The sequence below is a fragment of the Coffea eugenioides genome, chromosome 11 (genome assembly GCF_003713205.1).
Source record: "Coffea eugenioides isolate CCC68of chromosome 11, Ceug_1.0, whole genome shotgun sequence".
NCBI classification, from domain to species: domain Eukaryota; kingdom Viridiplantae; phylum Streptophyta; class Magnoliopsida; order Gentianales; family Rubiaceae; genus Coffea; species Coffea eugenioides.
The window spans coordinates 48,172,552-48,195,569 of NC_040045.1; the positions used below are offsets into that span (position 1 = coordinate 48,172,552).

Below are 23,018 nucleotides of genomic sequence, written 5' to 3' on the forward strand. Positions count from 1 at the left end.
CGGCGAACATTAAAAAAGAAAACCCATCATCGAACAGCACGGCGGGAAGAGCATGTCATTTGAACAAGATCTAACGTTTATATGGGGTAACTTGAACCTTTTTCCCTCACTTTTCTTCTGTATCAAAAAGGTTAATACACTTAATAAGTTTTCTTCGAAGATGTTGTCATTTGTCTAGTTGCCATAACTTTGAATTGCAGTGCTAGTTCTTAAGATGTCGTTTTGGTGGTTGTCATGTTAATCCGTGGTGGTCCACCTTGTCAGCCACCAAAAGGAAAATATACTGTGCGTCCTGCGGGTTTATCTCTGCAACCACAATGTACAACTTCCGCAACTCCGTGTTTCTTTGATGCTGGTTGGTGTCCAGATCAGAATTAAATGGTGGTTGGACTGTTTTCTCTCATTTCTGGACCCAAATTTGGAGGGAGGGCCATAACTCGTTAGTCATCCGTTTGGGAAAACTGCAGCACGGCACGTTGGTGCAGTTGTTGCGCATTACTCATCCAAAATTTTCCAAGAATCTAAGGAGGGCCAAGTCTGCCGTCTATCGCGCCTGCCCATAAGATGTTCACAATTGGTCGAGGAGGAAGTTGAAAGGAGGATGGATTTGGCATGGTAAATTCCACAATTCCCATTGTAATTTACAACTCTAGATTGTTTGGACGTGAACATTGCAGACTCTCTTTGCACTTCCGCTACACAGACAGATTATTCACAATACTGTTGCGAAGAAACGACGAATGATGGCTGTCGGCTGCGAAATGCGTGCTGTAAGTAAGGTACTAAGATGAGGTAAAACTTTAAAATTTGGAGGAATTTGGATAAATAAAGTACAAGAACTAAAATCAATCATATGCAATAACCAGAATTCACTACTTAAATTGGTCATCACCCAATGTGGAGGAAGTTGGTGAGGAACCAGGGCCTGCGCTTGAGTTTAGACATTGTGAGGATAATTTTTACCGAGTACTTAATCAAAGCCCTTAAGTTATTGCAAATCCATTATATATATACATATATATATATATATATATATCCCTTCTTCTTCCTTGAGAAACATCCAAATAAAATTCTCGCAATTATGGAGCTACGCGTGAATGTAATGTGCATAGGCCACAGCTGACGGGTGGCCTAACGCCATATTTATTTGATGCCGAGCAGCAAACATGTCTGTGTAGAGATCATGTGGCAACTTACTTGCGTCACTTTCTTTGCAACCTGAAACCGAACTATCATGTGCTGCAAAAAATGCACAAGCAAGTGTTTGATCTAAATTTCTCCCTAGTCTCCTACCCTATTGCACTATGTAGATTTAAATGCTAGAGAGACCTGCAGCTGCTGAGTAGCTTTCCGAGTTTCGACCCCATCCATATGCTAAGGATTTTGGACCCTTTTTTCCAATTAATCCTACCAGCTGTGTCCATACATTTCTTCTGTTCTTTTTCCCTTCTTTTGGGTTGGGAATGAGTTGCTTAATCTCTCATGGCCTTTGACATAGACTGCGTGATTTCTTTCATGCTTTTCCTTATCTGAAGTACACAGCACTGGTGAATGGAATGGGTCTGTACATCCAACTAATCTAGGCTTGGATAGAAATATCCCAACTCTAAACTCTAATTCTGGTAGGATTCTTTGGATGTTTTTTAACTTTTGAGAAAATTCTTGAAGTGACACTACTACTGTCTAGTTTCGACAGTTGATTTTTACTAGACAGAACGGTTTACATGCTATCAAGTCTGCATTTATCATTCATGTGGACGTGAATTGATAAAAACTAGCAATTGAATCCAAGCAGTAGTTTAATTTTTGTTCGTCAAATATGATTCAATAGTACCCGAGTGAAACGCCAGCTGCAGAGCCATTTGGGGTGCAGTGTCTCATTGGGTGCTCCTCCGACGTAGGAAAAGATAAATCATTGAGAGGGTCCCCGATCTTTCATTATCGTAGGATGATCCGGGTGCTCCTATATTCTGATGATCATTAGGCAATCTTTGCAATTTTGATCACCTTAATCTCCATTTGCATGCAACTATGCAAGGCCTTTCTTGGGTGCCATTTGGTCCTCTACAGTGACTCTCCACCAACAGTCAAAAGTTATTGGGGTGCAGGCTGCATCAAACTTTTTATTGTCGAAATTAGTGGGTGAGTAAATAAGGACGAACAACTAAAATCTAAGAAATGATTTGCTGAGAAAAAAAGATCGTAACTGTGGCTTTACTTTAAGAATTAATCTTCTATCTATAAACTAACAGTACATATATACTTTTACCATTGAATGCATGATACCTAATCCGAATTTAAATTTGAAATCCAAATTTTGCAGATATATAGTGAATCAAATCGTGATAATGTATACATTATCAGTATATATAAAATTTATTCTTATTTTAATATCCGATTTTCTTCATGAGATCCATTGCATAATTGGGTTAGCTGGATGGAGTAGATGAGTCAATAATAATTCTCTTAAAATAAGATGATTGAAGTTGAAACGCGAATTCCATGGCGGATGACCTATCCAATCTAACTCAGAGGCATACATTTAAGTCTTGGTCTTCCTTATTCATGGAATGAACTGCTCCTTTGATTACGGGGTGGATGACAAGAAAATGAGAATTCGGTGTCAAACCGGGAATCAGCATTACTTTCCTTCCTTCATGTTGACATTTTGGGAGTATTTTGTTGACAACTTTTTTCATAAACCCTTTTTCACGTACGAGTCTCCGGCATTTGGCCAATGGATTCCATTTTTAAGGACATTCCCACCTCTCGTCCTCTGATTAGTAGGTCATAGAGGATATCCACGCTTATCAGTTAATTCTGATTAAAATTAAATGCCTGAAAAAGCACGTATAATACGCTACTCTCCTTTTTGACTTAGCGTGATAATTGCAAACCAAATCCGCGCTTGAAAAGAAAAAGTTGAAGATGCTCCAATTCTTAAATGCTGGGACAACAAGAACATGAGATTGATTATCCACCCAAAAACGTCAAAATATTTTTAACAATACAACTCACATAGTCGTGCGTTGGTGATTTTGGGTTATATTCTCCATAAACATCCATCTCGCTATAAAGTTGCGGCAAAATCATAAAAATACTTTCTCATATATCAGGTTTGTGCCTTTTATGTCTCTCACATGTGAAATGATGATGATTTTTCATTCCTTATATATTGGTTTTGTAATTTTTACATCCCTCAGCGTGTGAAATGTTGCCTTTTGGCACGTGATTTTTTTGCGACAAGAATGTTGCTAAAAATGAATCAAGAGACTAAAAATGTGAGAGATGAAAATTCATCATTTTATATGTAAAGGATATAGAAGAAGGTACAAAATCAATATGTGATCATTCCGTGTATGTGAGAAACGCGGAAGATACAAAGCCCATATGCGAAGGACCATTTATATGATTTTCTCTAAATTAAGTTGAAAATAAGACAAATTGATGGAGTAATTTACTTGGTAAATTTGGCAACAATCATCCGGTGAAATTTTGGAGTATCCCATGCACCGACAATGAAAATTTGTCCCGATTTAGATCTCCGTTCTGCTTTCCATTGTTCCCAAATGCAGATGTGGATTATTGCAAACATACATGGAAGAACCAGCATTCACCGTTCTACTTCAAAGTTTGTTTTAACCTTTTAAGAGAAATCCTGCGTGAGTATTGACCTCTTCCATTCGAACTACGTATGTAGCTGTTGCCAGAACCCAAAAAAGAATTCACTTTCAATGGCAAATTAACGACTTTTGTCTGTACAGCAACAATATTACCAATATATTGGTCCCAAGCAACTGGCGAAATTAAATGTCAAGCTTGTCAGCTTTCGATGTGTTGTCCCTCTCCCCATCTCCTCTAGGCTCTAACAAGTCACACCCCTCCGAAGTCCAAACTCCTATTTATTCCCGTCCGATACCCTCGTCCCTCTTCACTTCCTCACAACCACTCCGAGCTTACTCTCAAGCTCCTCCCTCAAGCCGGTAAGTAATTCTCCCTCAAGCCCCTCCATACATAGCAGTATTGATGTGCCACCACAAGTTCTAGGAATACTGATTGTACTAGTTGCCTCCGTGAAGCAGTAAAAATGCAGCTCCTTGGAGGACTACTCTTCATAGTTGGGCTACTCTCAGTTGTATCATCTGTTCATGGGTATTATGGTGGTTGGATGAATGCTCATGCAACCTTCTACGGTGGAGGTGATGCTTCTGGAACAATGGGTACGTACGTTTAAAAATTAGCCTTGGTACTGCAATGTGCGTGAAGTTCTTCTTTCTTTTTTCTAATACAATTGAATAGAACGTTGTGATTGAAGGGTAGTTTGGTTACTTGTTGGTTGCAGGAGGGGCTTGCGGATATGGGAATCTGTACAGCCAGGGGTACGGGACCGCTACAACTGCACTGAGCACGGCTCTTTTCAACAATGGATTAAGCTGTGGATCCTGCTATCAGATTGTGTGCGCCAATGAACCCCGATGGTGCCTCAGGGGAAGCATCATGGTGACCGCCACCAACTTCTGCCCGCCAGGGGGATGGTGCGACCCTCCCAATCATCACTTTGACCTCTCCGAACCGGCTTTCCTTCGCATTGCCCAATACAGAGCCGGGATCGTTCCAGTTGTTTACAGAAGGTAAAAAGTTTACCACTGTTAATCGGTGCATTGTGCTTATCTTATCAGTCTGACAAGCATTAATCGCTCTTGTTTATACGTTGTAGGGTACCCTGCAGAAGAAGGGGTGGAATTCGGTTCACCATAAATGGGCATTCCTACTTCAACCTGGTTCTTGTTACCAATGTTGGGGGTGCAGGGGATGTACAAGCTGTGTACATTAAGGGATCAAGAACCCGGTGGCAACAAATGTCGAGGAACTGGGGCCAAAATTGGCAGAGCAACAGCTACCTGAACGGACAAAGCCTATCTTTCAAGGTCACCACTAGTGATGGTCGAAGTGTAGTTTCTTACAACGTTGCGCCTCCAAGTTGGTCCTTCGGCCAGACCTATAGCGGCCGCCAGTTCTACTAATCAAAACTTCAATGCCCTGCCACAACTTATCCAATTTAAATACTGCTATAGTACTACACGGTAGCTCTGCATTCATATAGTTTTATTGCTGTAAAAATTAGTTTGGGTAATTATTTGGGATCGATGACTTAATTAATTATGAGCCAATTTTTGGGGAAAAAGGGGGCCTTAAGGCTTAAGTCTGGTCCCTTTTTTTTCTTTGTTTTTGGATTGTTTTCGGAGTGTGATTTATGTATGGAAAGAGATGAGGGAGGGAAATTGAGGGTGGTTAAGTAATTATAAATAATGGGCAGTTGGTTGTAATCTTTTACAGTTTTCATTAAGAGGTGAGACATTATGCAATACTTATTTGCTTGTATGAAATGTAATCTGCTTTTCTTTTAAGTCATAACTTCTGTGGGCGATGATGATTCATTGGTTCGAGCAGCAAATTCTTGATAACATCCATTTGCCTATGTAACCATATGCATGTCAAATTTAACAATTTGAAGTTTCCTCACTTTCTTTCTTCAGCTTTACTGCTTATCGAATGTGATGATATTACATCCAGTTTGAGCCACTACATGCAAACCCAACTTCCAGGTCTGACGCCCCACATAAACAACAAATATACTAAGCAACACAATGAAATCTGAGCCACCAAAGTCAAAAACTACACAAATTAGTTATTAGGACTTCATTTCTCAGAAAACCAAAGGAAGTGAATTAGTGTATTTACTATAGAGGGACACGCAACTGAGGGCGGTACAGCTTGCTTTTACATATAGGATTGGTTTGGCTCATAAAATGACACAAGATTACATTACTAATACTATATTCCAATGTCATCCCATGTTTTGTTGCTATTTATGTATGGAATGATACGTCCCATGTAACCGAATTAATCCCTTGTATCGGGGATAAAATAATCCCCATGAGGAGAGATTGTACGAGTTATCCAAAGATGAGTAAGAGGTGGGCTAATGACAATTGTGACTTATTTTCCCCTACTATAGAATGATGCTTTATTCTAACAACTATATAAACCTACTCTCTTGCTAAAACATTATCCAAATTTTGGACTAATTTGCCTCCATTAATCACATAACAAAATTTTGGATGAATTAGTCCATACTAATTTAAAAATTTTACAAATTTAATTTTGGACTAATTTGTCCATATCAATGATATACTATAATTTTGGATTGATTGTTCCATACGATTAACATAACTAACTTTTTACTCGTTTGTCCGTATTAATAAAATAACTAAGATAAATTTGCCCCTACCCACAAAAAAATGTTCATTGAACTAATTTGTCCATTTTAATGAAATCACTAATTTTTTTTTTCTAATTTACCCCTATTGTTAATAAATTAAATTTTTAACTAATTTGGCCCTACTAAAATTTTAAACTGATTTACCCTACTAAAAGTAAACGTAGATTTTGTACTATTTTACCCCTACTAGTTAATTAATAAACAATTGGACGTGTAAATTGAGACTTGTGAACCCATTTAATAAGGTCGAACTCGATCCAAAACAAAAATTTATATGTTGGTTCGAGTTCAAAGCACACAAAGCTCACATATGTATGTTATTCACTAATATCAAGCTCGTGTTCAAATCAATTATTATATATATTTTTATGTATATGTGTGTATGTGTGTGTATATTTACAAGCCAGGTTTAGGCTTACTAAAACCCAAACACTTCTAATTGTAGGTTTGCTAAAAAAAAGGGCATTTTGGTCTTTAAATAAGTAATTCAACCTCATCATATATCCAACCAAACACAGGATAAGGTTATTTACTAAAACATCCCATCTAATATAAAGACTACTAAATACTGAACAACAAGATTACTCATCCGAAAATGATTCAATCCAAGATGAATAATTCGAGAATAAGTAATCCTCTCTCATCTAGTCTGTGAACCAAACACACCCATAGTTTGTAGAAAACATATAATTTGTTTTATGAAGAAGCAGCTTTTACTCATGGTAGAAAAAAACGGTTTAAATGTACAAATTGGTAAAAAAAATTTACATACATAAAGCCGTCAAATTAGGAGGGAAAAAGTCATCTTTTCAAAAATGTTGCAATGGACATATCCAACAATATTTTGAAAAATGTGTTACCAAATATTTGGTGGCCCTAAATTGAGGGACAAAAGCATGTGCAATGGAACTTAGATCCTCGTTTATATCAGCCCGACTAATCAACTCTCCTAGAGTTGGCCATCAAGTGAAGTCTAAGATGCAACTTGTTGGAGGTCGAGCGTATAATAGTGTACCCCTTTGATTTAGAGGTGAATCATCCGCCTCTTATAATCCCCTGACCCAATTGAAACCTCCTCTAATATAGATTAGAATAGGAGTAAAAGTAGGTTTTGTCGATTGACAAAAATAAATAAATAAATATCAGACCAACTCTTGCTCTAATTTTTGAGGTTTTTTTTGTTTGATAATAGCAGTAGGTTAGGAGGAACCTAAACATTTGGAGAATGTAGTAACGTCCTTTGTAGGTCCATATTTATGGGCTTTTAAGATGGCAGGACCCATAATAGATGTTTTCAAATGTGGGGGACGATGTCATTGTCTTCATTTTTAACTCTGTCGGCAGGCTCTGTGTGCGGATGTTGTCGATGGGTTTGGGTCACATGTTACTGGAACCCCAGTACGATAGCTTTCAATTTTTTCTGTTTTTTTTTTTTTTAAGGATAGCTTTCAACAGGTTTGAAGGAAGATTAGAGCTTATTCCATGATTTTTTTCACTCTTACTAGAGACTCCGGAGCAATTTATTGGTTTTAAAAAGGGGTTAAAAACCTAATTGTCAAGTGAAAACAAGTGCAAAAAAAAAAAAAAAAAAATCGTGAAAGATTTTCACAAGCACATTAAGTTTTTTTTTTTTTTTTTTAAAAGTTGAAGGTTTTGAACCCATGAACCCTACTTATAATCTCTCTCCCCACATTAAGATAGAATGTTTTGTCTTTCATTCTTGGCTTTTACCTAAAGTAAAATTGTTTTAGTTCTTCTTAAATCGAGTCTATATAACATTTATTTTGGAACGATACTTCTTAATTTAGTTTGTTTAATATCTTGCACTCAAAAATAAATTTCACATTTTTTTTTTTTTGGTTTCAAACTTCAAAGCCTGAATGCCATTTTGGAATATGAAGAAGCGTGAACTAAATTGGTGCGGAACAGTAGCTAGGCTGACAAAAAGCAAGTCCTCTAGTTTTTTCTTCTGTTCAATTTGGAGATTGACGAGTTAAATATAAAAAAATATCTATACAACAATAAAACGAGAGAGGAGGCAATTGAGTGTCATTTTTTGAACTTTCATTTTTTGAACTTTCAATTTTGTCCTTAAAAAAATAATTTTTATCCTTATCATCTAATCACATTTGCTAATATAATCTCCCATAACTCTTTTAGATATTGTAACTGCCAAATTAACTATAACTATATTTTTAAAAATAACTAATAAATTACAATTTTTTCCATGAAGAATTTATATGAAATTTAATTTTGTAAAAACAAAATTAATATATTCATGAAAGCTAATACTTCTAAACTGCATACACATTATGTGTGCACTTAATACTAGTATTTGATAAATGCTTATCCAAGAGTTGTGCTAGTAAGTAAAGTAGTAACTTCAAAAGATCGCCGAGTGAAAATAAAACATTCTTCTCGGATTGGATTGTTTTTATGTGTCAGCCCAGCTGGGGATTGTTGAATAGTATAAAGCCAAGAGCTTGCTTCACTTGTAATGCTAGTTAACCACCTGGACAGCCCATTTAACCATCTGTCGCTAGTGGATCATACCCATCTTTGTGTTTCAAACCGATGCGGAGAGCTCTTTAGCCCATTTAAGACTAAATTATCTTCCCTCATTATTTCGTGCAACAAAAAGGCCCGATTTGGAAGTTCTATCTATCTGAATGGAAAAGAGTTGTAGCCCTAACAAATTCGACTCGTTTGTTCTGTATGATTTTTCGAAAAGAGAAATAAGTTGAGGAAACCTTGATCTAGTAATTAAGGTGAAGCAAGGCCTATTAGTTAAGGTGAATGTTTGAGAACGTAGAGTTTTTGGATTTAAATCTCCTTCCTTTTTCAAATTCCACCCTTTTTCTTTGGAAAAAAAATTAAAATGCACCACAAGCAGAATTTTTAAAACAAAAAAAGTAAGAAAAAAAATTGAGATTTTTCAAACACTTTTTTTCACTACACGTTTATTTTTTCAATCATTATTTTATTTCGCACAAAATATATGGAAAATATTACAATAAATGATTCCACTCCACTCAATAATTTTATTAAGTTAAAATAAGCACTACTATTAGCATTGAGATATGCATTTTCAATTGCTTACACATTTTTTTTTAATAAAATTTCCAGGCTATTTGTTGCTAAAAATTTGAGTGAATAGTGTAATTGTGTTTAAATCAATTTAGCAATCACTGAAATATTGTTATTTGTTAGGTTATAATTGTTACTTGTGTTCAAGAATTAGTCAAAAGTATTTTGGTCTTGTATATTTATATCTATACTATATTCTAAAGGGGAAGGGCATGGTTGGTGTAAACTTTTTTGTGTCACTTTACGTTCTCCTTAAATTACAATTGGTAACCACTCATTTCTAACTTCCAACATATCATTCTTCCAACTAATATGTGTTCTTATCATTTTGTTTTTCAACTTATTTAATGAACCTTAATTTTTACTAGTAACTACCAATTTTGACTATAAATTACTACCGCATAATTATTTTTATATATATTTTTTTTATTTTAATAAATTTTCCGCCATATTTACTATTAGAATATAAAATTCATTCTCTTGAAAATAATTTCAAATATACTCAAAAGTTTAGCACAATTTTATTTTATTAATTGGACACACATTCGTGCATGTCTTAAATACTAATTTGTCACCATCGCTACGATCTTCTATGTTGGCGATAAAGTGAAAAGAGGATGAAGGGTTTGATATAAATAAATTGTGTCATTTAATATAGTACCTAATTTATCCCTATTTCTAAACACAATTAGATTATTTTAACTATCCACCTTCATGTATTCACTCCATATCTATTGAATTAACTAGCATTTCCTTAACAAAAAAAAAACTACCACCCTTGCTAAAATGCTAAAACAATTACACCATTTTAAACTACTTTTTTACAAAAAATAATATTAATAATTGTTAATTGATTGCATACGCATTGGGTATGCTTCAACCACTAATAACAATAACAAAGTTAAGCAACGGGTCCATTTTATTCAGAAGGAATGATGAATTGGACGGTTCGAGAGAAAGAGAGAGAGATTGTAGGTGGGAGTTCACAAGATTGAGCCTTCTCTTTAAAAAAAGGAAAAAAAAAAAAGAGTCCATATAATTTGATTTAGTCCATTTCCTCTGTTGCTTCTCTCGTTCATTCACTTGTTCCAAATTTTGATTTGAGAGAGTAAAAAATGATTTTCTATTTCAGACTGGGCATTAAATGTTTATTTTTTTTCCTTTTCTCGTACAAAACTAACGACTTTGATTATTCAAAGGAAATAGTCAAAAAAGGAGATCAGGAAACGGATTCAACTCATCAGTTTTACCACGGTCGCAATTGTTTAACTTCCTTTTCTGATTCTACTAAAAGTCTTCTGAGCATAGATTATTGTACAACCAAAGACCAACTCCTCCTCCGCCCCTTCCCATAATGCAAGAAACGTGGGAAAAGAGAGTTCGAAGAAATCCTACGGAAGAAGCTGAGTACTTGAGGAAAAGTTGCCACCTGCTTCCCAAATTCCACGGAAGATAGTAGTAGAGCACTTGTGCGTAAAATTCCGGGTCGTGGAGACTAGAGCTGTTAATCGAGCCGAGTCGAGCCGAGTATTTGGCTGCCGAGCTCGACTCGAGTTTAATTCGAGCCGAGCTCTACTCGAGCTCGTTAGGAAAACGAGCTTTAAAATGTGTTCGAACTCGGCTCGTTAAATGTACATGTGGCTCGAACTCGAGCTCGAGCTTGACTCGTTTATCACAAACGAGTCGAGCTTCACGAGCTCGAGCTCGAGCTCGTGCAAATTAATCTTAATAAAAACCTATAATTTTTAATTTTTATAATTTTGATTTCTAAAATGACAAATATGCCCTTCATTAACGAGCTCTAACGAGCTACTCGAGTATCAAACGAGCCGAGCTTACTCGGCTCGTTAACTAAACGAGCATGTTTCGAGCTCGAGCTCGACTCGTTAACCAAAATTAACGAGCCGAGCTCGAGCCTTAACGAGTCGAGTTCTAACGAGCTTTCGAGCTACTCGATTGACTTAACAGCTCTAGTGGAGACACACAAAACATGACCCCGCATGGAAAAAAAACACGATGGCGAGTCAAATGAAAAGTACAATGCCGCCAGGAATTTTCAATTCCACTGTCCTTCCTTTTTACATTTCTGTGGAAATATCAATTTCAAGAAACTTCATGTCTATTTCTTCTAATCACCCTTTGGTCAAAGTAATCACAAAAAAGTTTGGCCACATTTCCCTTTTACTTCCGAGCAATTACGCATTATTTTTTCCCCGGTACTACAAAAAGCAAGTAAAGAAATAGACAGGCCAGGCCCGCCAGCCGCCGACCCCACCATATCTCATTAAAAAACTTACAGGTGTTACCAAAATTCTTCACCACCCGTATTCGGCAACAGCAAAGAAACTTCCCTCCCCGCCTGCCTCAAATGGTGACTATTTCTACAAGTCAAGACGTCGGGTTTCTTCGATCCCACTTACCAATTCCTTCCCAGTTCCCACCTTTCAAGTTTCAACAACTGCATCTCACCAGCAACTTCCCCACCCCTTCCAAAAAAGACACACCCCTTCAACTTCAGCTCTTGATGGCGACTTTCAAATTAACATCATCCTTCTAGCCCCCATCCTTCCACGGAATATATATTGGCCCCCCAGCCCCCTCCTAATTCCCACACCAGTTTGGACCAAGACTTCTTCATTTGCTTTCCAGTTTCTCCATGACAGAACAACTTCGCAATCTCAAAAGCCAACGCTCAAAGAGGCATCAGTAAGTATATCGTTCCTTAGTTACATAGCCATCATCAGCCATGTCTCTGCATAGCGGCCTCAACCACTTGCCTATTGAGCACATGTCTCTAGATAACACAATCCCTCTTCTCGTCTTAGTTCTGGGATTCCTTCAAGTTTGCATGTACATAATTCTTGACTGGGACGGCAAGATCTACTCTTTTTTCTTGGGATCAAGGTCTTCCACTTCTTCCATTCAAGAGCAATCCAGTGATGGATTAAAGAACTCCGGAGTTGTTGGGGAGGAAAAGAAGAAGAAGAAGAAGCAGAAGAAGAATCAAGTTTCAGAGTTTTTGGTGAAGCAGCAGCAGCCTGGCTTCAAAGTCGACAAACATGATGAAAGCGTATGCGGGGAAGACGTAAAACTGGTGTTCACAAGCCTAGGATTGTTAGGGCATCATGATCACGATGGTGCGAGAATAGTTGAGGAGAGATTGAATTGCAATGATCTCTTTAATTTGTTCGAGGAGAAGGAACCTAGTGAGGATGAGGTAAAGGCTACTTTTGATGTGTTCGATCAAAATAAGGACGGGTTTATTGATGCAAACGAGTTGCAGAGACTTTTATGCGCTCTGGGATTGAGAGAAGGATCAGAGTTGGAGAACTGCAGAAGAATGATCCGGGCGGTTGATGAGGATGGGGATGACAAAATCGATTTCATTGAGTTCGTCAAGTTTTTGGAGAACAGTTTCTGCTGAAATATTTTTCTTCTTTTACCGTTTACAGTCTGTAATCTTTACCCAGAAACCCGTTCAACAGTTTTTTTTTTCCTCCTCCTTGGGCGAGGAGGGAATTTTATTGAATCAAAAAAATATTATATTCTTTCATACAATTTGTTCGTTATGCACTGTTATCTTTGTACTAGCGATAATTATGCTTTGTCTTTTGACTCCACAATTTCGATGAGAAGAATACATTGGAATACAGGAGACAATTCCAAAAAAGAAAAAAGGAAAAAAAAATTGCTTCTTGGGATCTTGTGATGATTTACTAGCGGCACGATTCAATTCATTTCTGACAATGGTCCTAGGCTTTCAAGCCGCTCAAGCGAGATGAGTTCCAATACTAATTGAAGTTGAAAGGAATTTCCACAAGAAAACCTGAACTAAGAACTCTAAAAATTTAAGTTTAAAATATGAGATTTTAAGTTTGAATATAATAAATTATTGAATCGTTAAGTATTAAATCAAATATATTTGAATGTATAAGTGAATACGTTATCAATCATTGTTAACTTAGTTTATTCATAAGCTTAATTTTTGACTATCATACGCATCTGAACATATTAAGGTGTAAATTTATTAAATTTAAATGCTAAACTAAGTTATCAAACAAAACCTAAATTAAATACCACTAAAAAATAGAATATGAATATTCAATTTCGACGGCCTCTTGTGCCGTGAGTCCGTGACTTCTTTGAAAGCAGAAAGGACTAGACTTTCAGATATTCCAGCTGACGAGTCCATGGGCCTTACGACAGGTTACATGATAATTGACGAAAATGTTAAGTCGTATCATGGGCCTGCATTAGAATAGCCCAGTACTCGCAACTCAGTGTCAGAGTGTGTACGACTACAATCTAATGCCATAATCATTTATTGTTTGCATAGAGTATTGTTCAAAATAATTACTGTAATATTTTTTATGATATGATATATATAAGATAAAAATGTGGTTAAAAATATAAAAAAATGGGTTAGAAAATATATTTATGATGCAAGAGAAATATTATTTGAAAAATTTTGCTATCCAAACATCCATAAGTCTTCTTCAATTGTCTATACAAAGTTTCTTTATTTTTTCACGCCCTCTATAATTGCAAACTAATTATCTATAAAAGGATTCTCCTATCAGTTATCCGGACTTCTTTTCATAATTTCTTATTTCTTTTCTCTTTTCAAATTGTTATTCATTTTTTATCATCAAAATTAACTTTTATAATATATTTTTTATTTCTGGTATATATATCGAGTGTGCCTAAAACACTATCAAGGTTGTTTTAAAAAACCATATTAAACTGTAGGATTTCTTTTTTTGGCCTACTTGGGATCATTGTACTTTCACAACTTAGGGTATAAAAGCAAATCTAAAAATGACACTACGTGTTAATATCACACAACAGATCTCTCTCATTATATATTGTGTAGATGCTTGTATAGAGAAAATAAAACTAGTATTGTTACACTAAGACGGTTACGGTTGGTAAAAATATTGATGTGTTTGGATAGGAGATTTTTTTTTAAAAAAAATTGAAATAACACTACTGTAATACTTTTTTCTATATGATGAGTGCGAGATAAAAAAATTAGTTGAAAAGATCAAAAAAGATGATTAAAAAATATTTATAATGCAATCAGAAAATATTTTACAATTGATAATGTAGTTTTTTTTAATTCAACCTTAATGCTGTTGCTAGACAGATAGCTGGTCCTCCAACCCAGTTAAAGGTTCAATCAAATTCAGTCAAACCTAAACTCAAGTCAATCTAGAGTAATCCGAGTTGGTAGATGAATTGAGTTCGATGTACTCCTTACAATGCTACTCGATCTTATCGAGTACTTATTACATTTATACATTTCTTACATATAGTATTGCCCAATTGCCAAATAATAGTACTGTTTTTAGGGCAATTAATATAATTTTTATCACTACACTAAGCTTGATTTGACTCAAGTTTAGGATCGAGCTCGATTTACTCAATTCACTTTGTGGAATGAAACTCAGCTCGTTTGTTTTTTTTTCTCAAGTCCAACTCAAGCGTCAACAAATGACATTGGTCAAATTCGAATTCAAGTAATCCATAATAATAAGTATAGACACTCGAAAATCCTACTTTAGTCTACCTATTTTTTTTTCCTTTTTTTGGTCGAACATTAAATTTTAAAAAATAAAAAATATTAAAGAAAAAAAAGGGCCCGGGGCAGCAACCCATAATAACTACCATTTAAACCCGTAATATTTATCGAAGAAGTTAAAAACAGCCGGTGTTCGTCCCAAAAACACACAGTCTCTTTTTAAAAACCATGCGGTAAACAAGAGAAACACCGTATGCAACAAAACACGAGTAGATGCCAGCTTGCGGACCGGAAAACCAACTAAAAAGAGGGAGAAAAACAGGCAAAGAAAACAGAGTCTCTATAGCACCTAAATATAAGGAAATCATTCAGTCCTCCGGTGAGGGTGGTGGGAGTGGAGTGAAAGGATAGCCACCTCTTGAGTTATAGTTTGGCCCTGCTTCAACATAGTCCAATTGGATAATCTCCCTTGCGTTTTCCTGAGAAGGCATCGATGAAAACGAACATTTAAGCTGCCCGAAAATTTTATATATATATATATATTTTTTTGTAGAGGAACAAAAGTTTATCTCTAACCGAAAACAGAAAAAGGAAATTTGAAATTACCTTTAGTGAAACAGGGGCAGCAGCATCTTGGTAGCCATAAGTCTCCACCGTCATTTTCCCGGCTGATCCTGTGCATAAAACCAAACGGCCGGCGTAAATAACGAAGCTTCAGAAAATCAACAAATTTATACCGATTAATAATTACTGATGGTCTGTACGTAGTTAACATGAACTAATTACCATGAGTAGAAGAAAGAATTAGAAGAACTGACACAAGGAGCATTGCCTGAAAGCAAGAGGATCTCATGATTGATCTTGCTTGTTTCGAAAACCCTGAAAATGAGCAGCTATTTGCTCTACTCTGCTACCGAAATTGTGGACGTAAGAAGATACAACGAAGAATGGAGAATGCTGTGTCAGAAGAATGTAAGACTGGCCTCAGATCCGATGCGATGAAAGTACTGACACTTCTGCGGACCCTCTTTTCAAGGGGTTTTTGTTTTTGTTTTTTTGCAAGTAGTTTCCTACACCAATTGTACAAAGATTTATTCCCATTAACCGACTTAAATAAAACGTATAATGTGTAATTTCTAAAAATTGATCAGTTTCGTCAAATCTTTTTGGGAGGGAAAAAAACTGAATGTTGGCATGCAATTTCTTTAGTAGTAATTTTTTTTCGGCCAAGGATAGTTTTTGTCAATTTTCTTATTTAAGTATTGTATTAGGTAATTTCTTATTTAAATATTGTATTAGATAATTTCCTGCAGTACAAACTTCTTGATCACCAATAAGTGTCGAAACTTCTTGATCGCCGAGTTACTTAGACTACATGTATCGAGTTTAGGTTTTCTTTTGTTCAACATTTTGATGGTTTTCTAATTTAACATTTTGATAGCGCTAAATTCAAAATTTACTTATGTATCATTCATTCAATTGTGATAGTGTATATAACTTACTATTAAATTAGTAATTTATACCAGTTTAACTTAATAGATGGAACAGTTCCCTGCGTTGGAATACTCTTATTTTAATCGTCGAGATATAGTAGTATTATAGTGTCCCTTGGATCTTGATTTTTACTTCTTCTGTAACAATTCCCTCAGCCCCGGGGCTAGACCATCTGGTCTTGGGCTTCTTCCGGAACTCCAAGGTCAAGTGGTCGAATCCCACTTAACTCCCGGTGCGCTTGGGGTGGCGGTGTACTTGGGCGCAGGGGATTAGCTTGCTTAAGAAAGAAATAATCAATGATTCCAATTAATGCTCAAGTTTATGGGAGGATGGAAAATGTCTACTTCGAGATGGCGTTTGCGATGCCCTTTTACTTTTGGCTGCTCTAATTATCCAAGCCTTCTTCTTTTTTTTCCATTTTTTTTAATATATATACTTTCCACTCCTTTTTTACACCCTTTCCATCTCCAATCATCAGAGCCAGAATTCAAATCCGATAGTGGGGAGAACTTCCTTGATCATTGAGCTAACCCGAGCTATTACCCAAACGATGTTGTATATAAGTACATCAAAAAAACTGCCGAAAAAAATAGGAAAAATGACCTATTTCATCCCTCACATTTCGCAAAAATATTCTTTTCGTCCCTCACTTTTAAAATGAAGCAAATTCGTCCCTGACATTTAAAAATTAAATCTATTACATCCTTGAACCTAATTTTCAATATGAATCAAACCATCCAATAACCTAGTAATAAATTTTGAAAATAGAATTGATAGATCATTCGGTCAACTTCATCATATTCACATGACATTTATTAAACCAAAAAAATAAAAATTATAACATAAAAGGCCATTCTTTATCTTGAAATAGTAGAGTTTTTTTTTATAAATCTTTTCATGCACCGTTAGTATATCCGCTTGCGAATCTACATGTGTATCATAAATATAAAATTTGGCGTTTAAATTAAAATTAAAATGATATGGCAGTACATAAAACTGTCAGTGTATACAATGATAATGTAGAAAAGATTAATCTTTCTTTTTAATGTTATAATTTTTTATTTTTTATTTTTAGGTTCATTAAATTTCACATAAATATCAAGTTGAGTTAACCAAGTGATCTACCAATTACACCTCCAAAATTTGTAATCAGGTTGATTGGTGGTTTGATTCAAATTGAAATTTGGGTTCAGGGATGTAATAATTTCAGTTTTTAAATGTCAATGATGAAATTGCTTCATTTTAAAAGTGAGGGATGAAAAGAATATTTTTGTGAAATGTGAAGGATGAAACCGATCATTTTCCAAAAAAAATAAGTATATCAAAAAAGTTTATCAGAAAAGAAAAGGGGAAAAGAAGACGGATCCGGAGGAGCTGTGCTTCGTATTTGGGAACGGGTTCAATGACCTGTACAGCAAACGAAGCAGGATAAAAGAGTACGGAGAAGTGAAGAATCAAAAGAGGGAAAAAAAAAAAAAGGGGGGTCGGTGGCTTATAAGCTAATTTAAGCAAATAAATTGTAATAACACACCTGTGATGCTGATTAAATACAATTGCACGTTCGGGTGGGTGGCACATCACATGAACAACTCTAGTCAACACACATTAAATTCTTGTATTGGTTGATGCAGAGGTACGCTCGCAGATCTGAGTTGAGTCTGAATTATATTATTGTTTCCAACTAATCCAAGTGCAATATATTAATTAGAGACTCCCAAGACAGTAGGAGTAGAATCTGTAAATCAGCCATCATCCGATGATGAACGATCAAATATCATTAATGTAAGCGTTGACTTTAGCAAGATCGCATCGATTCCAAGTGTCACGGACTGCTTAATGTCCCACGAGCAAACGCACCGTGCGGCACTAGAAGTAGTAGTAGTAGCCAATGAATGAACGGGCCGGCCAGTTGCAAGTACTACGATTAACGTAAATCCTTTACGTTCCAACAGTATAGTGTCTGATCCCTTCCAAGATGTATTTTGTGAACTTCAACTTTCTCTCTCGCGTGTATCTTCAACTTGCCAATTTGTTTTGACAATCTCTACAGGGACTCCGGCCGTCCCCCGTCTTATCTTCTGACGGGTAAATCGCGGCTACAACTTCTAACTCCGTCACAAGAGGAGTGAGAGGTTCTACCGTACCATCCAGATGATTAACCCTCCCCCAAGTAAAACAAAATAAAGAAGAGCTTATGCTTGTATTGTACCTTATCAACAGGGTGTGCAGCTACTAAGATCATGTCTCCATAACACAGTGGGAAGCACCAAGTTAGGCTAACCAAGATAACTGGCAATAAACCTTTCTTGGAGCTTCTTTCAGTTTTATACATAATCTAGGATCATTCCAAAAAGTCAAAACGGTATCCAGTCCCTATTATTGTACCGTTGTTAAAATCAGCTCATGCAGAAACACTTCTCCGGCCAACCTATGAAATCTACTGCTTGGGATGCTAGGATAAACTATACAGATCTTATAACTCAGCACCAAAGGCACAAATGGCTCATAGAAAAAGAAAAAAGTACCCGCGCATATTCAAGATCAGAAGATGGTAGCTCCTCAACAATAGAGGAGCAGCATTCGCAATATCAATTTCTAAAAGAAAATGCCAAGAGAAAAACGCTTGATTTTATTTCAAAATTAGTGCACATACACAAGCTCACTCTGATTGTCTCGCTAAGTCATATATTAGTATGTACATGGACTAAGAACTCAACATGCCATCTTAGATACAAAACCACCTAATTGATACAACATCCAAAACAGTGCAACTTCCTACACTCTAATCATCAAGTATGCTTCTGATCTCTTGCATCAAGATCTGGTCAGGGGCAACAACATGTGTGGTAAAACTAGCATAAACCAATAGATCCTGTCTTCTGTTGCCACAGTATCGAGATGTTTGTTAAGTTTGCTGCCTATTGGTTTACAACATCTCGTGGAAACTTAAGGACCTGGATAAGGCTGCTGGATTGGCTTGCAACACAGTAGAGGTTTCTGAAACACGTGTCTTTTCATCCCCCTTCGGTTGGAAGGCCTTGAAGAGACCAGCTCCACCAACTGAATCAACTTTATCAATTTTTATTCCCAAGGTTGCCCATATAGAACTCCTTGCAGCTTCTCCTGGGTCATCAATGCGCAAAGTTTTTGGAACCCACAAGCATTTTTCAGGATTACTCTCTTTCTGTGGCTCTTCTTTCTTGCTGTCGACAGGTTTCATTATGCTATCATCCCTCGAGTGCTTCCCCAAAGTTGGGGAATTAGGACCAGAAGTCCGGGAATTGAGGTTTTGGGATGTAGGTGGTGGGCTAAGCCAAGGGACAGTCCAAGTACCCGGAACAGTACAACCCCAATAAGGAGCAGCAGGATAGAATTGCATAGGAAACCCAGGAGGGCAAAAAGCAGCTGGTGGTACTGAAGAGCCCCATGGAATGCAATTCCATGGGTAAGGAGGCCAAGGAGCCCCTGGAAAGCAAGGTACCTGAGGAGAAATGCTCTGACAATTAGGCATCTGCTTGTCTGGCAAACTATCTTTACTAGCCTCATCCTTTGAACTTAATGTAGTGACAGAAGATCCACTCAAGTGTTCATCTCCATTCCCTCCAGTTCCATAAGGAACTGGTATTCTCAACTCCTCTGGTCTATGGAAGCCATTCCGGGTACAATTCTGCATCGTTTTCTCAGCAATATTCAAAACCGAAGCCATTGACTCGCACAAAGGTGCATCTGAACCAAAGGTGAGTACGGTACCATTGGGCTTCAGCGTAGGGTGGTGTATTCCATTTGGAAGATCTGGTTGGGAATTATGAAGAGTTTCTGACACTGATATGTGTCTGTATTGTGAGACTGAATTTTTGTTCTTGCGTCGACCAGCACCAACAGGAACATTTCTCATGGTCCCGCCAGCAGTCCAGTACCTCTGGCAATTCTTACAGAAGTGTCGGGGCTGGTTCACGTTGTAATTGTTATAATAACAGAACTTTGTATCCATACTATTACAGCGAGGACAAGGAAGTATCTTGTCTGGCTTCTTCAGCGTCTTATCCTGTGAGTTACTTGTTTCATTCTGCTCATCTTCAGCTTTTGAAGCCTTTGCAGGTGCAGCTTCACTATCTACTGATGGTGCTTTTGAACTCTCCTTTGTGAGTGAACTCAAAGTTGGATCTATTAACTCTTCAGGCATCATGGATTGGGCTCCATCCTCTGTTTTACTATCATTTCCTTTTTCCCCTGAAAAGTCCTGCATCTAAAAAAGATCTACTTAAGTATGAAGACAACATAAGCGGCATAAAAAACAACTTGTTATTGCCACTGCTTATGAAACACGATTAGTAAAACACTGGTAAGTAAAAAGTGATACACTTCACAAAATTAAGCAAATCTGAAGCATAGGAGTAACTACACAAAATAATTGTGGCTAAATATAAAAGTATATATATGAACTCTGCATCTAAAATATCTCAAACACATCTTTTTAACAACTGATTGTTATGCACTGAAGGACCTAATCTTAAACGTCTCCATAATGTTGCCAGCATTTGACAAATTACACGAAATTCCTCGATGGAACAACTTTAGCTTATTCATTAAAAAATAGAGCATCCACAAATTAAAGCATTTTTGGTGAGATGACACAACAATGGCAGACATTACAACATACAAAAAATTAAATCAGCTGGGAAGTAGTGGTAGGTACAATTAAAGAAGTAAATCCAGCAGACATAAAGCATAGAATATGCTGGATTACAAAGTTCTTCACAAATTCTGAAAATACCACATGGTACCCAGAAGTGTCTACTAAACTGGATTATTAGCTCTCATCATTTGTAAAGATCACATTAAACACACAACATATAAGTGAGACGAGTGTACCTTAAACTCATACACCAACCTATCCTACTTAATTTTGTTGCATAAAGGGCTCCAACATAATAGTAAACAGAAACTTTGCCCCGGAATTGAAATTTGAAGGAACAAATAAAAGCATGAAAGCATCCTTGATGGATCCAGTCTCTAGGGTTCAGGCTCCTATTATTAGATTAATTAACAGAAACAGGAGAAGAATCTAACGGTCCTTTAGAGTACCGTCACTTAAATTCTATGGACTGGATGAGCAGATAAACTGTCAACCCCAAAATACCAAGGGCAAGCTAGTCTCGTCCGTCCAGGGACAAAACTCCACAAGGAAACCATTTTTGGCAGCATCATCAGCAGGCAACTACAAAACTTGAAAAAGACTGCTTCTAAAGGTTGAAAAAGTTTTCATTCCAGCAAACCTTCATTCAGGACTAAAGAATAAATTCACTTGAATTTGAGCACGTATACCAGCTCATAGAGATAAACACGTCAATTCAATCCGCAAAACCACTAGAAACGTGAAGAAGATGGTATCAAAGTGACGAGTTTCCCCAATCCAAAATATACCCACTTACCGGAAAAGTTAATAAAATACTCAAATTGAATCATATTATCCAAAAACCCCAAATCAGAAGCTGAATAAAAGATAAAAGAAGGTCGCGGAAAGTCAACTGTATACTGCGTACCCAAAACATCTGAAAACGAAGATGGAACCCATCATTCCTTTCACAAATTCAAGTAATGGGTCATTTACGAAATAAAGAAGTATTCAAGTAGGAACCTTGTCGGATTCTTCCTCCGCTCCACTTCTATCCAGGTTGCTGTCTTCAGGTAAAGAATCCGGTGAAGAAGGACGATCTTGAACTAAAGTATCATCAGCGGAAATATCATTAGATAGAGCTGAAGCATCTCCTCCGCATTCGGAAGCCGCCGCAGCAGCCGGAGCCTCCGGCAGCTGTATCGTCTTCCCAAACAGCTTTATCGCTGGGTCCTTTGCTTCCGACATTTGTGGGGTTTTGGATAATACTAATAATAATACCAATAATATAATAGCAATACAACAACTGCTAGTACCAACAGGCAGAGACAGGAGTTACGGAGCAAAGCTAAATCCGTTGATAAATGATAATGGGAATGGGTCGTCCCACATCCACTCTTACTCACTCCCTGTCCCTGAGGGAGAGATCTGATGCAGCACCCACAACACACACTCACGCACTAACCAACGCAACCATTGGGGGTCTGCTCTGCTCAGGCTCTGGGTCTGGGGGGCAAAAGGCAATTGGGCTCGAGTCGATTAGATTGGAATTGAGGAGGGGGTTACTCCGTGCAAGCTGGGTTAAACCCAGGTGGGCAAGCCACGTCAGCAAGAAAAAGCAAACCTCAACCACAAGTTTTATGTGGCTTTGAGATCTTCTCTTTCTCTTTCTTGCTTTTGATTTGATTCTTTATAGAAAGGTGGGGGTGGGGAGGGCTTTAAATCTGAGTCAGCACGTATTTTTCCCCAATTCCTCGGCAGCCTCTCTCTCTCTCTCTCCTCCAACTCTGCTTTACACATCCTTTATCCTCACTTTTCAAAAAGTCGCCAATCTTTTTCCACACTCAAGTCTTGCAAAACCATTTCTTTATTTTTTCTATCCCTTCTCCTTCTGGAAGGGGTTTCATTTTCTTGTGGATGGAAACGCAAGTTGGCTTAAAGTGGAATGGAATTGCTGAACGATTTCTCTCTTCTTCTTCTTTTTTTTTGTTAAATATATATATATTTTTTTAATTTTA

The 23,018-nt window shown here is 36.9% G+C and overlaps 3 protein-coding genes across 5 annotated transcripts; 2 read left to right on the forward strand and 1 right to left on the reverse strand.

Annotated features, from left to right (window-relative positions):
• Positions 1–3,885: 3,885 nt before the first annotated feature.
• On the forward strand, positions 3,886–5,444 carry LOC113751640 (expansin-A10). Of its 2 annotated transcripts, none has more exons than XM_027295722.1 (4): positions 3,886–3,983; positions 4,083–4,220; positions 4,343–4,631; positions 4,718–5,444. In XM_027295722.1, the coding sequence occupies exons 2-4, from the start codon at positions 4,088–4,090 to the stop codon at positions 5,022–5,024; spliced, it is 729 nt and encodes a 242-aa protein (XP_027151523.1). In that variant the 5' UTR covers positions 3,886–3,983; positions 4,083–4,087; the 3' UTR covers positions 5,025–5,444. The 2 variants fall into 2 exon arrangements, with proteins under 2 accessions (XP_027151523.1, XP_027151524.1); XM_027295723.1 differs by having other exon boundaries at positions 3,900–3,983; positions 4,080–4,220.
• Positions 5,445–12,116: 6,672 nt separating this feature from the next.
• Positions 12,117–12,794, forward strand: LOC113752792 (probable calcium-binding protein CML45). Its single transcript, XM_027296851.1, has one exon. It carries the CDS (start codon positions 12,117–12,119, stop codon positions 12,792–12,794), a length of 678 nt encoding a protein of 225 aa, XP_027152652.1.
• A 6,187-nt stretch (positions 12,795–18,981) lies between these two features.
• On the reverse strand, positions 18,982–22,610 carry LOC113751031 (cyclic dof factor 2-like). Of its 2 annotated transcripts, none has more exons than XM_027294873.1 (2): positions 22,024–22,610; positions 18,982–20,631 (listed from the first exon to the last, which is right to left on the reverse strand). In XM_027294873.1, exons 1-2 carry the CDS (start codon positions 22,246–22,248, stop codon positions 19,312–19,314), a joined length of 1,545 nt encoding a protein of 514 aa, XP_027150674.1. In that variant the 5' UTR covers positions 22,249–22,610; the 3' UTR covers positions 18,982–19,311. The 2 variants fall into 2 exon arrangements, with proteins under 2 accessions (XP_027150674.1, XP_027150675.1); XM_027294874.1 differs by having other exon boundaries at positions 18,982–20,625; positions 22,024–22,609.
• Between the last annotated feature and the right edge of the window lie 408 nt (positions 22,611–23,018).

Coding starts and splice junctions, on each gene's coding strand:
- LOC113751640 (XM_027295722.1), top strand. CDS start 4,088: ATGCAGCTCCTTGGAGGACTACTCTTCATAGTTGGGCTACTCTCAGTT. Junction 4,221..4,342: donor TGATGCTTCTGGAACAATGG/GTACGTACGTTT, acceptor TGTTGGTTGCAG/GAGGGGCTTGCGGATATGGG. Junction 4,632..4,717: donor GTTCCAGTTGTTTACAGAAG/GTAAAAAGTTTA, acceptor TATACGTTGTAG/GGTACCCTGCAGAAGAAGGG.
- LOC113752792 (XM_027296851.1), top strand. CDS start 12,117: ATGTCTCTGCATAGCGGCCTCAACCACTTGCCTATTGAGCACATGTCT.
- LOC113751031 (XM_027294873.1), bottom strand. CDS start 22,248: ATGTCGGAAGCAAAGGACCCAGCGATAAAGCTGTTTGGGAAGACGATA. Junction 20,632..22,023: donor CGGAGGAAGAATCCGACAAG/GTTCCTACTTGA, acceptor GATCTTTTTTAG/ATGCAGGACTTTTCAGGGGA.